The sequence below is a fragment of the Nilaparvata lugens genome, chromosome 3, assembly GCF_014356525.2.
Source record: "Nilaparvata lugens isolate BPH chromosome 3, ASM1435652v1, whole genome shotgun sequence".
NCBI lineage: Eukaryota > Metazoa > Arthropoda > Insecta > Hemiptera > Delphacidae > Nilaparvata > Nilaparvata lugens.
The window spans coordinates 66,430,458-66,446,772 of NC_052506.1; the positions used below are offsets into that span (position 1 = coordinate 66,430,458).

Below are 16,315 nucleotides of genomic sequence, written 5' to 3' on the forward strand. Positions count from 1 at the left end.
AAGTAATTTTGAAAAGCGCATTCACATTATAGGTTGATTTTCAAACTTTGATAATATAAATGAGAAGAAACAGTAGAAATTATCCATCGAAATAACACCGAGTTAGATGAGTAATAAAGATATGCATAAAGATAATCCAAGATTAAATTTTTACAGATAGTCCGTTGTTAATGATCTGATTAAACATAATGTATGAACTAAGAAATTTGATTTTATGATCAAAGAGGTTTTATTTTTATTAGTAACTTATTTTTTTATTGGCTGTCATCTGTAATGCAGTAATGATGGGTCTCAGAACTCTCAACTAATCGCATCCGATTGGATAGAAAATGAACAAAATTGATATTAAAAATGTGCCTGAATCACTCAACATTCCACATCCGTCAGTTAGACAGTCGATAATCATGCACGTGGAACTCTGTTCTATTCATTCTCTAAACGAGACTAAGCTGAAGCCTAAAAAATTACTCAAATAGAGAAAAGCATCGTTGATCCTATTTCGGCATTCCTCACTCGTCTGCTTCGAGGAAGCCTTTCAAAATTATTTGACACGTGTGCTACTGCAAGCTCACGTAAAATTCCAAAGCATTTGGAAAACCAACTAATGATTCGGTTACCAGGATTTATATGATGAAATTCTTGACCCAGAATGAAATGAGTTTATTCTGGCATGGAGATTAATAAGTTGAAATACTGTATTGATACAAGGAATTAAAACATTTCAGATTACATATTCTTTAGATTTTATTTTTTTTCAATTTTTATTTTTCATCCCACTGACCATCTATGATAGGGGTATACGGATTTGTCAATTATATTCTAAGTCGTCAATCTTTGCATTTCATAATGCAAAAATAATTTCTCACTGGAATAACAAACCTGCAACAACTCCTCCCTCACCTTAATTCTAAACGATAGGAACATTGGAGAATGTACAAATATATAATGTAGTGAATACAGTATTTTCCATGAATCTTTAGTGAACCTTGATTGATAGGTTCATCCACCTATCAGATTTTGAATAAGATTGACCAACTCAAGACTGTGATCACCTTACATTTATGACATTCGATACTGTCATACTAGATATCAATTGACATTGAGAGCTCATTAATTATTATTCTCATACATTCAATGGAGCAGCTGGTTGGATTGTAGAGCTGCTCCATTTTATATCCACTTTGAAAAGAAAAAAGATTCAAATTATGTAAAATACTTACATAATTGAAAATGAAACAGCAATAGAATTTTATGCTTCCACATTTCTTGTGCGAAATGAAAACGAGAATTCCTCCGTATCACGATAATTACTGAGGCAAACCGCCGACATATGGAGGAACAGATAAGAAGAAAAAATGCAGCAGATGATTCACCTGTGCTGAGCGTTTCTGAGAAGTGCATGCACCGGCCACTTTTGTCGCCTGCACGTCTGTCTTCCTGTCTGAAAGTGAAAGATGAGGACTGCATGTCTCCAAGTTTTTTCTCAGGACGGACAGGTTCTTCCCGACGTGGCCTTTCTACATCTAATCTCTTTCACATCACATGCTCGCTGTCTCACTCTCTCTTTCGGCGGTGCATCGGCGTCCTTGGATGCTGGGCTGGGCTGGCTGCAGACATCCAGGAGCTGTACCATCGCAGAGCAGAGCCACGATTCACATGTCCTTTCAACTCATGCGTTATTCAGTCCATACATCTTGACTAGAGGTTGCAGTTTAGATCTATGTTTCAGTCACAGATAGTCTATAAGCTTTTCATTCTCATATAGAGAGTCTTCGACAGGCTCAAATTCCGAGACATCTTCAATTATTATGAAAGGTTTGAAGTATTCGAAATTGTAAATTGATAATTTTGGAGTACGGTTAGTACTGTAATTGAAGTAAGACAAATAGAACTTATAAATGAGTCAGTGAAGAAGTTATCTTATTCAAAACTATTATTTATAAACTAGAAAAGATTATGGGAAAATGGTGTTAGAATTGAACAATGACGATATTATATTCTTGTTATTCGTTATAGTAATAATAATTGTATTTTTCATTGTATTATCATAGAGAAGCGATAGCATAAGTAGATATCCCATGGTATAGGGCGTTTATGTCGCAACTTTTACTGTTATCCCAAGCCGATAGTTCACGTAGTTCTTTCCTATGCAGGTGTGTGACGGTGGTAGTCTCTCAAATTGTGCCGTTCATACACTATCACCCCAACAAAACAGTAAAAATTGCCAATAATAGACAGTAATCGGCTTGAGATAACAGTAAAAGTTGTGACATAAATTCCCTATACCATGGGATATCTACTTGCGCTATTGTTTCTCTATGGTATTATTGAATGCCCTCCACTAGTCTTCAATAGATAATTAGAATGTGACAGATTTCATTGGAGAGGGCCTTCTCCCCCCTCTCTAACACTATTGAAGCCTTTCAGCATATTTGTATGAATTGAGCTATGATGAATAGTTCCCTCAAGTACACAGTCATCAATCTCGATAAATTTCGTCTCAAGTGTATGATTTTATCCTACAGTTTAGCATCTATTCTGTTTGATTCTACCAATCATCAGCAATCATTTTGATATAGTTTGAAGCAAACCAAAAGATACATTGATGCACTCTTGTACCTTAAATCAGAATTGAGAAAAATAGATCCAGCAAAACATACAATATTTTTGAAAACATTTGAATCAATAAACCTTATTGCTTATTATCTAACAATATCAATGGCAAAGATATTATTATTGCGTTAAACTAACATTGAAATCAGTGGAGATTCACAACAAATAGTATTTCTTTTAAAACTTAAATTATTGAATGAAAGAGGTAACACGGAAACATGACTTTCTGAGAGAAATACAGGAACGAAAGTGATTGTGATAGGAAAAATAACAACACCAGTATAAGAAAATTGAAATCAGAGGCCATTTTGATACAGATCGTTGATCATGGGGTATCGCTCGTTGTTAGACCACTTTCTCCATATCACTTGCCATGTCGATATATCTATAACACAATGCAATTGATCCCAAGTATAAAAAGAATGCCTTCTTTTATCTTGCGTTGCACTGTTGGATACATCCACTTAGACCTGTTCCAATATCCAGCTTAATTCAATTATTCTAATGATCGTATTCGATCGGTTCTTGATAATATAGAACGTATCAGACACAATAATTGACAGGCTTAAGAAATAATCGAACTCAGAAAGCGAATTAACAAAACTGAAATATATTACAATAAAATATGCAATCATACAGTGCAGATTCAGAATTTGATTTACAGGTTGATAATAATTTAGCATTAACAGAAGGAGTTAAAAATGTTCTTGTGCTTGCATGATACCATGCGTGATTCAACAGAATTTTACAATTGATAAAATTGAACAGTTTTGAAAAAATAGTGAAAAAATGAATTATAAAATATTTTAAAAAATGCTCGGGGTCGTGGTTCAGGCAGCGGAGGATAGTTAATCAACTACAAATTCTTAGAAATTAAATATGAATAAATTTTAGGCTCTTAATAACTAAAAGCGCTTGTCGGCGTGGCCAATAATTTAACGAAGAAAAATTTATGTTTTTCTGCACTGAAATATTTTCGAAGCGTAGATTGGGGCCCCTTATGACTTATAACTCACGTGAAATTCCTTGGTCGTCGTGGTTTTCTTCTTTAGATCAAAAATCGTTTGATCGGCGGCAATCCAGGCTTCGGTTTCAGCACGTGGGGAATTTTAATTTAAATATCTCCTTCACCGAATTAATTAAGGGATAATTTACTTTAAGCTTTTAAATTTATCGATTGATGAGAACAGAAATTTACGAATAACAAATAAATTGGCCTAAAATATCGGCTCACAAATAGAACATTTAAAATCGAACAAGAAATTTTCACAAATAGGTCTTTGGTAACTATAAAAGATATCTGCACGGTGAGGATTTCAAAAGGGAAGTGCTGCTCTTTTCTCTAAGCTTTTAGGCTAGACCTTGCTTCTCAGAATCTCAATGTAATAATTTGCATAAAAATTTGCCATTGGTAGAACGCTTGTGACGTAAACATGACGTCAGTGGCAAGTAGTAGAATACAATTCCTTTAATTACAATAATAATTTAATTTATGTAATTCTTAAAACTGCTTAATCTTATAGACATAGTTCCTCTCATACAATGTACATGTGCTAGTGTAACTGATAAGGCAGGGTTGGTGTCTGATAATAGATTAACATGTGTTGCTTTCAAACGATCACCGTCTTGGTGCTATTTCTATGCACTGTGATTGGCTTAGACCTGCCATAGAGATTTAATTACCATGTGGTTCAGTTGAATTAAATTATTAATAAATTAATATTCTTGTACAATTTTTATTAGGTTTGAGATTATTATAATTAATTTCTGCCATTTTATCAATAATATAATTTCATGCTATGACCTATTTAGTTACAATAAGACCTGACGTATAATATAATTTCTTAAATAATAAATAATTTCAACAATAATACATACATTTTATTTTTTATTTTGAAATTCTTGATCCTTTATGGATAGTTTTATAATTTTTAGGAATGATATTTTACCTTGCATGAAAACCGGCATGACATTTGACAATACTTTGAATCAGTCAGCTGCGTTCGAACTGTTTTAAAAACATCTGATGATCTTTTGATGCAACAGTAATAAATTTCACATTTGAAGGTAAGAATTTCATTTTCTTTGGAGTTTTTTAGAGATACATTCATATAACACAGAACATGCGCATTTCGTGCAAATTAACATAAATATATATTTTTTTTTTTTTTTTTGTGTTTTTTACTTATAATTCCACATTAAATAATGGGTTACAATAATTAACTAACGATATTGCTTTGATTCTATTAACATTGACTCTAGGATTTCGTACACATTGGTTGGTGGGACGAAGAAAATTATCGAACAGGCTTTGGTTCTGAATAGATTTTTCTATTGATTCTGTATTTCGAGGTTAGATTTACACATTTTTTCAAATAAACTTTGTTTATTTTCTTTCCTCCTATTCACTACTAATTTCATGTTATTTCTAATTTATAATTATTTTCTGTGGATAATATAATTCTTGTTTCTATTTTTCAGTTGTGCAGATGATACCAGGCGATTGTTTCGGTGATGACTCTGACACGAGGTGGATGGCTTGATCAGGTTGGTAAATTCTTGAAGTTGTTTTCAGTTTTATTTCTTGATTTAAAGTTGATTTCAATTTTCTTCATTTGAAGTGAATTAATAATATTTCCTTATTAGCTGAGATGTGGCGAAGTTTAGGTTATGTTGATTAACTAGGCTGCAGTAGAAAGATGCTAGTCTGCAAAGATATGATTCGGTGGGTAGGCTGTGATTATGACAAGTTTGATGATTTATGTATTCACAACGTAGCTTCCAAATTAATTCAAAAATTATTCCTTAAGCCCCCATCTAAATTTGATTTCAGTATTTGTTTCAAGTTTTCATTCCAATTTGCAACTATCCGTTTTATCAAACTTGGTTTAAAACGAATGTGCCGGTGGTGTAAATCAATTCTTACAAACGTATTTCCTCTTTGTCGGCCGGTAACATGCAGTTTGATCTTTTTAAACCTGACATGCCGGTGGTGTCTGTGCGTTTTTCCGAATAATATTTTTCTTTTCTGCATGGCAGTGTACAGTCTGTTTGATTTCAACCGGACATGACTGCGGTGGTTGTAGGTTCCTCTTGACACTATTTTTCTTTTTTCTTGCATGCTGGTAGGAAGCTTGATGTACGATTTTAGCCTAACATGACGGCGATGTAGATGAATTCTATTAGTTGGTTTTCTTCTTTGACGTATTGTAATCCTTCTTGTTCGTTGTTTTGATTTGTAGGTTTTCAGTTTTGGTTGTGATTCTGATTTGTTGTATGTTTCCATTTCATTTCTATTGTTTATTGGACTATCTTCATGAATGCTGGGTTCATATGTTGCAGGCGCTGTCCTCGGTGGATGGATGGTGATGTGGGCGGTCGGCGGTCCGGGCTGCTCTTCAACATGGTCGGCAACGTCCTTGGACTCCTGGTGTCCGGCGCGCGGTTGTACGGCTGGCCCCTCTATGCCATGGATGTCGTCCTCGGCTTGGCGGGCGATGTCGTCCGGCTCGTCTTGGCACTCTGCGGGCGGTAGTACGGGCTGTCCCTCCATGCAGTGGATGACGTCCTCGGCTCGGCGGATGATGTTGACTGGTTCCTCTCGGCGTTCGGCGGGGTGCGGCGCGACTCCAGTCTCGACATTCTCGGTGGGTTGGTTTTTCATACATGTGTTATGTTCGCTTGCTTGTTTGACTTTAACCACCTCTATGGTATCCTTCTCCACATGTATATGTTTCTTAATGCTGACTTCGACGCTGATTTTTCCCATATGCATATCTTCAGATATCCTATCCAATCGGTTATTTGTTTCTAAAATTGATTTATCCAGACACTCAGCTAATTTTTTGATGGTTTTATCTGTGTCACGGAATGCTACATCCATCCGCTGACTCAATTTCTCCAAACCCTGTTCGTTTACCTTCTTTGCTTCTTGAACTTCCTTTTTTAATTCTTCCTTTGCCTGTTTGTTATCTTCCTTTAATTGTTTGTTGTCTTCCTTTAATTCTTCCTTTGTTTGGTCGCTTTTTTCATTTAAGTTTTTTATTTCTGCATTTGTTTTATTTATTGCTTCATTGGTTTTCCTTATTTCTTTCAGGATGAGGGTCCAGTCAACGGCGGGAGCGGGTGCATGGTTATGGTTAGCCGCTGGTTTTTTATCCGAGCAACGGTGCGAGAAATGGGAGTTCCTGTTTCTGAGACGTCATCGACTGAGTGCTCTTCTGATGTTTCATCCTCCGGCTCTTGGGCTACCAACGTATCCTCCACCAGAATGCAGCTCTCCTCCACCTGTGTCGAAGATAAATCATCCAGTACATTGGGATGGAAATCGGCGGATGCGGCGGCAGATGCGGACGGCGGCGAACAATCGGGTGAGATGTCTTCGGTGTCCGACAGACTTGGATTGACCTGGTCGTTTCCTGCCATAGTTTGCGGAAAAATAGCGCAACGAAAGTGTGCAGTGAATAAACGTGAAAGTGTTGTGATATATAAAATAATTAATAAGAAATCCAATAGAAATTGTGATAGCTTCGTAGTGAGTGAAATACAGAAAAAGTGGTTTAGCAATGTGTTCAGTGATAAAATGAGTCAAGTTAGCAATATCGTTAACATAAAAATGACACGAACATACAGGATACACAGTGAACACTTATGCGGTAATACAGGTACGCCTCTTATAATTTATTATTACTATTATTATAAATATCTTACTTTTATAATTTCTTGCCGCAATTCAATATATAGGCTAGTGTTCTTTGCACAATTTTATATAAAAGGGGCAGTGTTTTGTTTGAATTATTCCGCAATATATCCGTGATTTAATTTTACTTCCCTCTTTATGTTTTAAAAACTTTTAAAAATGTAAATAACTTCAATCCTCTTTTCTGTAAATATTTATAAATTGTTTCAATATAGACCTAATATTCTTCAAATAATATGACCTTTCTTATGATATCTCTTATACCTATGACTTATAGTATGACCAATTTTCGAATAACACAATAATAAAATTCTGAGTTCGATTTTTTCTCTAAAAATTCATCAATCGATAAATTTCTTTTCTGTTCAAAAATTGGGTATGGTACGACTTGTTATTTTATATAACAGTGAACAGTTAATACTAAATTCGAAAAAATTCACAACCATGAATTTTTCACAAATTTTCCCGTTGTCAGCGCTATAGTATACTGAGCAACTAAATAATCCTCGTAGTCGATTATCCACCTCTTCAATGCCTATCACTGTTGGGCGCCAAAATCATGTGGTGCGTTTTTTTTAACGCCTCACATATGTAGAGAGATTTGCCAAATCATGTAGTGCTATATTTAAATGCCTCACGTTGGGCCGGCAAATCATGTGGAGCGTGATTTGAAGGCTTCACACATGTAGAGTGAATCTTGTACTGAGTCAATGGTGTAGCGGCTATAAATTTTGTAATTGCGTGTGTGGACGCTGAGTGTACACCAGACTGATTGATTCACTACAAGATTCAATACAATTGTCGGAATCGCGGGAGGCCTAAACGCTCGCTCACCCTTGATTCTTCTAATGACAAATTGTATTGTGATGAAATTTTTATAAGTAGTGTAGCGATCGCTAAACACTGAATACGGATACCTTAAAATTATTACCTGTGAAGAATGAGCATACAAAATCATACAGGTCGAGCAAAAATCCCGATGTAGCTAATTTACGGGACTGCGTCTCTAATAAGTTCTGAAGGATTAAAATACGGTATTTGAACCAAATATCGTTCAGAATATATTTCGAGAACAGAGTCTTGTCGGGTTTTAAGCTCTATTGTAGGAATTTATATGATCTATGGCTGCCTCTGCTGTACAATTGATGCATTCGCTCCTAAGTCGAGGTAGGTAACAGATAAAAGCTGATATATGAGCAGGTAAGGACAAAGAATAAATATCTTGATCTGACCCCACTCGCTACATCCACTTAGACCTGTTCCAATATCCAGCTTAATTCAATTATTCTAATGATCGTATTCGATCGGTTCTTGATGATATAGAACGTATCAGACACAATAATTGACAGGCTTAAGAAATAATCGAACTCAGAAAGCGAATTAACAAAACTGAAATATATTACAATAAAATATGCAATCATACAGTGCAGATTCAGAATTTGATTTACAGGTTGATAATAATTTAGCATTAACAGAAGGAGTTAAAAATGTTCTTGTGCTTGCATGATACCATGCGTGATTCAACAGAATTTTACAATTGATAAAATTGAACAGTTTTGAAAAAATAGTGAAAAAATGAATTATAAAATATTTTAAAATTGCTCGGGGTCGTGGTTCAGGCAGCGGAGGATAGTTAATCAACTACAAATTCTTAGAAATTAATATGAATAAATTTTAGGCTCTTAATAACTAAAAGCGCTTGTCGGCGTGGCCAATAATTTAACGAAGAAAAATTTATGTTTTTCTGCACTGAAATATTTTCGAAGCGTAGATTGGGGCCCCTTATGACTTATAACTCACGTGAAATTCCTTGGTCGTCGTGGTTTTCTTCTTTAGATCAAAAATCGTTTGATCGGCGGCAATCCAGGCTTCGGTTTCAGCACGTGGGGAATTTTAATTTAAATATCTCCTTCACCGAATTAATTAAGGGATAATTTACTTTAAGCTTTTAAATTTATCGATTGATGAGAACAGAAATTTACGAATAACAAATAAATTGGCCTAAAATATCGGCTCACAAATAGAACATTTAAAATCGAACAAGAAATTTTCACAAATAGGTCTTTGGTAACTATAAAAAGAGATCTGCACGGTGAGGATTTCAAAAGGGAAGTGCTGCTCTTTTCTCTAAGCTTTTAGGCTAGACCTTGCTTCTCAGAATCTCAATGTAATAATTTGCATAAAAATTTGCCATTGGTAGAACGCTTGTGACGTAAACATGACGTCAGTGGCAAGTAGTAGAATACAATTCCTTTAATTACAATAATAATTTAATTTATGTAATTCTTAAAACTGCTTAATCTTATAGACATAGTTCCTCTCATACAATGTACATGTGCTAGTGTAACTGATAAGGCAGGGTTGGTGTCTGATAATAGATTAACATGTGTTGCTTTCAAACGATCACCGTCTTGGTGCTATTTCTATGCACTGTGATTGGCTTAGACCTGCCATAGAGATTTAATTACCATGTGGTTCAGTTGAATTAAATTATTAATAAATTAATATTCTTGTACAATTTTTATTAGGTTTGAGATTATTATAATTAATTTCTGCCATTTTATCAATAATATAATTTCATGCTATGACCTATTTAGTTACAATAAGACCTGACGTATAATATAATTTCTTAAATAATAAATAATTTCAACAATAATACATACATTTTATTTTTTATTTTGAAATTCTTGATCCTTTATTGATAGTTTTATAATTTTTAGGAATGATATTTTACCTTGCATGAAAACCGGCATGACATTTGACAATGCTTTGAATCAGTCAGCTGCGTTCGAACTGTTTTAAAAACATCTGATCGATAGTAAACAAAGTGTAACCTCAAAATCAGTGAGCGATTCATAAATAATTTGTGCTTTATTCGCAAAATAATTATAATTTTATTGAATAATTTTCCTAGAAAAATATTCAGTACAGAACGGTACTCTTATCTAATATACAGTTATTGATAAGTAAGCTTTATCGCTCGGTCGCTAACTATTCCTTTAGCAAATTCCTTCATTTTAAAAGGTAATCACAATTTTTCTCTCTTTTCATGAGATCTATTTGAAAGATTCATCACAGTATTCACACATATCAACACGTATGGAATTAACTAATTAAAGTCACAAATTATTTATAAGGTGAGTCTTATTTAAAAAAAACTAGGTTTGATAACATTGAACTGACAATGGATTTGAAATTGTTTAAAAAACATACCAATGAAGAGAAGAATTTCACACCTGCACCAAGCACATTAGGAATTGATCATTAAAATAGAATATTGGAATACCGATGCAGACTTTCAATTTCTGTTATATAATTTCTAACTTCTTAGTGCTCAGTAAGCATTAAGATAATGAGGAGTAAAGGTAGTATTTCAAAGCAACCCTTCCAAAAATACTAAACAGTTCTTGATGGAATAAGTTCAATGAAGTAGTGAGTATGAGCAGAGAGAACTGGTATGAGTATGAGCATTCTAGAGTAGTGAATCTGGTGGTTAACTCTCCTTTTACATTTCTTCTTGAGTTCAATATGTTTTTCATAAAACTTTATTCTCGTAGGTAATCAATCAATAGTGACTTACAATACTGTTGTTAGGCCTGTTTCGAAAAATGTGAACCACTTGATAATTAAAAACTAAACTCAACTATCATGAACGAGTAGAATATACAGTAGAACTGGTTTCTTTCTTAAAACTACTTTCCCAGAGAAGTAGCAATGGTCCTGGACGGCAAGTAGTGTTCAAGCGGCATGCCGAATTGGGAGCAGTCAATTATTAAGGCCGGCAGAAAATGAATTATAGTGTAAGTGTAATTGTAACTAGGCATCGTGACCTTGACGTTTCTTACCAAAGACTGTAACTGAGTGGCCTGAATGAGGCCACATGGGAACGGGCGCTTTTTCAAGTCGGCCGGAAATTTCACGTTAATTGTCGTTTCCAAGTTGAGGTTAACGCTAAAGTTGACGACTTGCGTGAGCCGACCGTTTCGTCAGTCAAGTATCTAGACTTGACAGCATAAATTTCGACTTCCGGAGAAATCAAGTCAAATAGCTTGCGATGGCCAAATGTGAAATTAAACGGTATCCAAATAAGAACAGCACTTTCAACACTACTTATTTTAATTGTAGTAAGTTAAATTATACTTGACACTACTTCAGGCCGGATAATAAGGTGATAATATAAGAGTCCCAAAAACTTTAAAATGTAGAGTGCTGGGTGGTTAGAGTTTCCAAAAGGGAAACAATAAAGAAGATGATGGTAATATGTTTTTACATGCTCTAATATTACTGAAATTGGACTGAGGAGCAAGTGGCGAGAGCAGATGGATGTTATTGATGGTTGTCACCCGGAACTCATCAATGATATTTAGCGAAGCCTGAACAACGAGAATAGCAGACGAATGTACCTCATATTATCTGAGCAATATGATCAGTAAGATTATCTGACCTACACGACCAAGGAGCCCAAATACAACCCGTGTTTTTGAATATTGACTATTTAAATAGTGAGACTGGAAAGCAGCAGGTTTACATGCACAAGCTCAGAGCAAGGACAGGCTCTATTGCGGTCGGTCAGTGACTGTACCTCAAGGTCGCAAGGTCATACTCGGTCGAGCAAACACAGTCTCATTGTTTTACTTTGAGTTTCTATCATGAATTCCAAGAAAACTTGGAGATAATTGCACTTTATCTAGTGAAATCAAACAATTTTGTTTCTATAGTTTGTAGCTTAGCTGAAAACCGTAAGTGAATAAGAAATAATACAATTGTCTCAAGGGTTTTACCATGAACAGTAATTATCCGAGCCGACCACAAAAACCAATTCGGAAGTTTATCATTATGCGATGAAAGGAGTTTTTCAATTGCTGGAAAGATGGAATTATGGGATACATCCTGGGCCTGGACTGAATCTAATAGTGTTTTTGCAATTTTGGAAATGGATTTGACATTTGATGAAATAACCAAGGATTTCAGTTCAACATAAGGTGATGACGGGAATCTCATGAACCAACACTTGAAATAGATTTGAAATCTATGTCCTTCATAACCTCAAATTTCTATTTAAAAAATGCATACAATTAATCAATCGCTGAAATCCTTTCTTAGAATGGTTAGTTTGGATCTGTGGAAAGCATGGTGATCAGATTCTTCGAGGCAATAAGCTAACAGAGAGTTTAATTTAAGTAAGGTAATCAAACATAATCTACCATACAATAGAGTGTCAGCGATTGATGTCTCAATCGGCTGAGAAACAAACAAAGATGGTAAATTCTTATCCTATATAGCTTATAAACTTTCCAATGGAAAGCACTTCCTTGATATTCCTGTCGCCCTTACACGCATCAAGCCTTTCTCTATCAAGTTAACCCAAAACAAAATGACCATTAAATCTGTATCAATCAGCAATTCGATTCAATCTTCATTTTTCCGGTTAAGTTGACTCGACCACTGCGGGAATTTTCTCTTTCTCATGAGGAATTATGAACCTGTAAAATTGAAAAGTAATAACCATATCTCGCACGACCAGTAACAAGTCTGTCAGTGTGTCAGGATTATTTGAGACAGAATTATCGTTAACTACGGGTGGTCCTTGAGCTGTGTCTATCGATCCATTAGGCGTTGGAGCGTTTGAACCTGGAAATGCTTTCTCAAGAAAAGCTACCAAGAAAAACTTATCAAAAGCTGATACTAGATAAAAAACGTGGGTTGGACTCAACTTCTTTCAGCCTTGAAAAAAAAAATTAGCTTCAAGAAGATTGGAAGTAAGATTAGTAATTATTGATCCTAGCATCTATCTAAATCTAGCTTCAGGAATGAATATATGAAGTAGACCGGGCCATCTTTAAATTCATGTATGTTAGGATAGCGTAGATAGTTATAAACCTAAGAAAAAACAATAATGGAGAAATTACTTTGGAAAAGATACTCAGAATTGATTTTTAGTTTGTAGTTGAAATGAAATGATATAAAATATATATTATTTGATAGCTTACTCACAACTAACAGTTCCTTACACTGGTGCAGTTATTACAGTTGTTATACTTACCTGAAAATAATAATAAAATTCAATCAATAAACAGTAATTCAGAGCAAAATTGAATAGAAATAAGTTAGTATTCTCCTGGAATTGATAGAATCAATCAATTTCTATTGTAAAGGGATAGACACGTTTCATAAAATACAAAAAAAGCTCTGGACCTGATTGATGCTAAGGTATTTGGTATCTAAATATAGAAGTTTAGAATCTATGCATCAAGCAAATTCAATCTTTTCCACAGACTGTTGTAATATTCTTATATAACTTTTCTTGTATACGTATTCGTATTTAATTGTCGTTGATAGATGAGTAGAGTATTGCCTTCAGTTCATAGTACAGACTACAGACATCCATAGAGTACTTGAGAGGCACATGGAATAGAAAAAAAGCAAACAGCCGAGAGCCAGCAGTTAGCAGTGACATGGGGAACAGGTTGCTCTGCGGTTGAAACTCCCAAACTAAGTAGAACTGGTTTGACCACCTGTTCATGAGTTCAAGTTACCAGTACCACCGGACGGTATGTGGTTTGGTACTTGGGTTGAGCAATCTTGAAAAATAAAAATAAACAAAGAAAAAATATTACCAACATTGGAATTCCAGAAACAAAGAAACAATATCTGAATTATTTTTCTTATAAAATTTATAATTTGATGAATAAAGTAATAGAATAGTAGATGAAGTAGAGAATCAACAAGGTAAAATATTTCAATGTCATAAAACATGGCAACAACATGAAAACATAGACAGTGAGCGAATCATACAAATTGTTTTTTCTTTTAGTACAGACAAAACATGAAGCTTCAATACATGAAACGTTAAAATTTTCTAATCTTTCACAATGATGATGCATTCCGATTGAATGCAACAAAGTGAGATTCTTCCTTTATGAGTTTCATAATTCATAGGTTTACGAGTTTTCTTACAATCAAACGTGAAATGCATTATATTAGAACCAGGTATTGATGAAGAAAATCATTTTGTGGAGTAGGAATATAATTAGAAAACGTAGTTTCAGAATCGTATCTGGTTTTTATCAATGTGGACTTTCTTAGAGAATTGTGAAATATTTAGATAAAGGAGATAGAAGAAATAATTCCTCCCATTGGATGGCTTACAAATCATTACCTAAATAAGAATACATTACAGCATCTCGTGAATTTGTATTTGAGAAGCAAACACTGCACAACCAAAGTAGGTATATTATAGTTAACAAAGTTAATCTCATCAGTCTCAGATACTGAAAACATACAGATTTAGAAAAAACTAAACTTAGAAGTTTCATCAACAAGCACTAGCAAAAGCTGAAAGTATTCCAATAAATTCAGTTGAAGTATTAATTTTGGAGTAGATAAAATTTAATAGAATTCCAGAGGTCCAGAGATTGCTTTCTAAACTCCACATAGTCTAACTTTTCACCAGCTCAAAACTACATGTGATAGTCATAACATACGACTATAAAATTAGTTCGATGGCAGTTTATTGGTTTCTAATGTTGAGAAGATGAATTATTGGTTTTTGTTGTGAGAGGACCTTGAGAGTGACCTTAGAGGACGGGCGGTTCAACGACCAAGCACAGCAACTGAGCACTTGCTAAGTAGACCCGTTATCATGCACCTTTCCTCTTCCTCTTTCGCATCTTCTCACACGCAACGCGAATGCAAATGTGCGCAGAGGGTGGAGCCGGAAGACCTTTTATCGTACCAATCCTCTTCTACTAAAACAAAAGGAGCCAAACGACCAGTCGAGTGGGAAAGAAGACTGAAAAATAAGCCAGTCAAGTGAATTTGTGTCAAAGTTTCATTCAAGCGCTCAATGAAGTAATCGTATCCGTTCGTCGGATGGGAGTTTTAAATTTCTATATCTATAGCTTACTTAACGTGAAAATAACCGACGTATTTACACTGCAGCCTACAACGGTTTCAAAGTGTATGTATCGACAGGATTATTCCGGAGAATCATCTTAATATATGGAGTAAAATTTGAAATGTTAGGATTTTTTTGAAAATTTTTCAAGACTTTCAAGAGTCTCGAAGGGTGAAAAAAGACATAATCGAACGATACATGATCAATGTATCAATCAAGTAAATACTCATTCATTCCTAGACCTGAACACGAAATGACTCAATAGGTTGTAAGGTCGGTAATAGGTCACAATAATGGCGTGACAATGTGGTTCAACATCAAGAGCAACAATCTATTTCACAACATCCAATCCAATGTTATAGTTTGAGGCTTCTTTTCAATTCGATTGAATTCCCGAATACACACTAGCATTCTACAATATTCGGCATTCAATGTCCAACTAATCGAAATATTTTCATCCCTTCTGATCATATATTGCATAAGACATCATCATCAAGTGACGCATTATATTTTCAGTGATTCAATAATGATAATTATAATAATGATAATACTGAGGATGATGCCCACATAAGCTCTTAGGCTTATGTAGGATTGTTCCTTTTTTAGCCTCCAGTAAGTCTCATATCCAGTAAATATATCATCATTGAATACATCACAAACAGTCTTTAACACATGAAACATACCTTATAGTGATTGTAATAGATCAGTATAGATTGCAGCAGGTCTAGGTATGTGGCATATATGATCGTGAATATGATGAAGACCAGGGTGACAGGTGGTCTTTGATTTGACCGCCGCTGCCGCCATAGAGTTCTAGTACAGAAGGGAGACATTAGAAAGTTATAACGGCTCATAGATGTCAGACAGGCGGATGACAAATCTCCACTAATCGTTCCATTAACGGGCCCGAAGGTGTGAGATGCCATGCCTTCACTGGTACTGCACGGCGCAACCTACTTTTAACCAGCTATGGGCGCTGAATGGGCCTTTCGACCGTCGCTAACGCTAACCAACTCCTCAATCTGGAATTTATTATGTCGAACGGACGTACGTCAACGACACGCATTAATTTGTCGTCGGCATGCTTCTAAACGGAAACGACGTCT

The 16,315-nt window shown here is 35.0% G+C and overlaps 2 protein-coding genes across 6 annotated transcripts in view; one reads left to right on the forward strand and one right to left on the reverse strand.

Moving 5' to 3' along the window:
• The window catches only part of LOC111048077 (protein cordon-bleu), a 195,312-nt gene that overhangs the window by 79,252 nt on the left and 99,745 nt on the right, over positions 1-16,315 (reverse strand). The window lies entirely within an intron of this gene.
• On the forward strand, positions 5,775-7,544 carry LOC120350541. The gene is made up of 2 exons (XM_039424360.1): positions 5,775-6,260; positions 6,710-7,544. The coding sequence occupies exons 1-2, from the start codon at positions 5,934-5,936 to the stop codon at positions 7,427-7,429; spliced, it is 1,047 nt and encodes a 348-aa protein (XP_039280294.1). The 5' UTR covers positions 5,775-5,933; the 3' UTR covers positions 7,430-7,544.

Bases quoted from the DNA above. Each gene is read 5' to 3' on its own strand.
- LOC120350541 (XM_039424360.1), top strand. From the start codon at position 5,934: ATGCTGGGTTCATATGTTGCAGGCGCTGTCCTCGGTGGATGGATGGTG. The intron at 6,261-6,709 runs GTGGGTTGGTTT...TATTTCTTTCAG, and splicing joins CTCCAGTCTCGACATTCTCG to GATGAGGGTCCAGTCAACGG.